At 64.8% G+C, this 1,225-nt stretch overlaps 1 protein-coding gene across 1 annotated transcript in view; it reads right to left on the bottom strand.

Annotated features, from left to right (window-relative positions):
- EMH_0017400 (mRNA processing protein, putative) overlaps positions 1–1,225 on the bottom strand; it is a gene marked incomplete at both ends in the record, with an annotated part of 6,044 nt that overhangs the window by 2,656 nt on the left and 2,163 nt on the right. Inside the window, one exon of the mRNA XM_013500896.1 lies at positions 3–1,225. Within this exon, the coding sequence (XP_013356350.1) occupies positions 3–1,225 (1,223 nt within the window). The remainder of the gene's footprint in view (positions 1–2) is intronic.

The raw sequence follows: 1,225 nt of genomic DNA, 5'->3' as shown, positions 1-1,225 counted from the left end.
CGATCGATCCCAGCTGCTTACCCCTCAGCCCCCCTGCTCCTTCTCCAGTACCCGTCGCGCTCTGCTGCTGCTGCTGCTGCTGCTGTTGCTGCTGCTGCTGCTGCTGCTGGGTAGGGGGCCCCCCTGCTGCAGCTGCGGGGCCCGGGGGGCCCCCCTGAGGAGACACCCCAAACCCTCTCCCCTGCTGCAGCACAGGTGCAGCAGCAGGAGCTGCCTTCGATGCAGCAACCCACTGACGTGGGGGCCCCCCAGTACCCACGGGGGGCCCCCCGGGGCCCCCCCCCACACCTGTAGCATCAGGGGGCATCCCTGCTGCTGCTGCTGCTGGTGTTGGTGCTGCTGCAGCAGGAGGAGCAGCAGCAGCAGCAGCAGCTGCTGCTGCTGCTGAACGAGGAGAGAGAACACCCCCAAGCTGCTGCGCTGGTGGCGCCCGCGCAGCAGCAGCAGCAGCAGCAGCAGGAGCAGCAGCAGCAGCAGCAAGGGGAGCAGCAGGAAGAACTGATGAAGACAGCAGGGGCCCCTCAGGGGCCCCTGCTGCTGCTGCTGGTGCCTGCATCAGCAAGGGGGCCCCCCAGTGCCCTTGTGGTGTATGTACACCTAACCCCCCAGGACCTCCTGCTGCTGCTGCTGCTGCAGCAGCAGCAGCAGCTGCTGCTGCTGCTGTTCCTTGACTCGCATCCGCAGCCATACCCGGGGCAGCAGGGAGGTGTGCTGCTGCAGGGGTGGGGGGCTGCAGCAGCACCTGCTGCTGCTGCTGCTGCAGTGGTTGCTGCTGCTGCAGGTGCTGCAGGGGTTGCTGCTGCTGCAGCTGCTGCAGGGGTTGCTGCTGCTGCAGCTGCTGCAGGGGTTGCTGCTGCTGCTGCAGCTGTTGCTGCACCTGCAGCTGCTGCTGCTGTTGTAATTGGGCCTGCTGCTGCAGTGCTTGCTGCTGCAGTGGATGCTGCTGCTGCTGCAGTTGCTGCTGCTGCTGCTGTATCTGTGTCTGTTGCTGGTGGTGCAGTTGCTGCTGCTGCAGCTGTTGCTGCTGCAGTTGTTGCTGCTGCAGTTGCTGCTGCTGCTGCATCTGGTGGTGCTGTAGCGCTTGCTGCTGCTGCTGCTGCAGTTGGTGGTGTTGCTGCATCTGCTGCTGTATGATATGTTGTTGCTGCTGCAGCTGCTGCTGTTGCTGCTGCTGTTGTAGCTGCTGTTGAGGAGGTGCCATCGCTGCTGCTGCTGCACCTATACC

The sequence above is a fragment of the Eimeria mitis genome, genomic scaffold, assembly GCF_000499745.2.
Source record: "Eimeria mitis Houghton genomic scaffold, Emh_scaff600, whole genome shotgun sequence".
Lineage (NCBI taxonomy): Eukaryota > Apicomplexa > Conoidasida > Eucoccidiorida > Eimeriidae > Eimeria > Eimeria mitis.
This window is presented reverse-complemented; position numbering and strand designations above follow the sequence as displayed.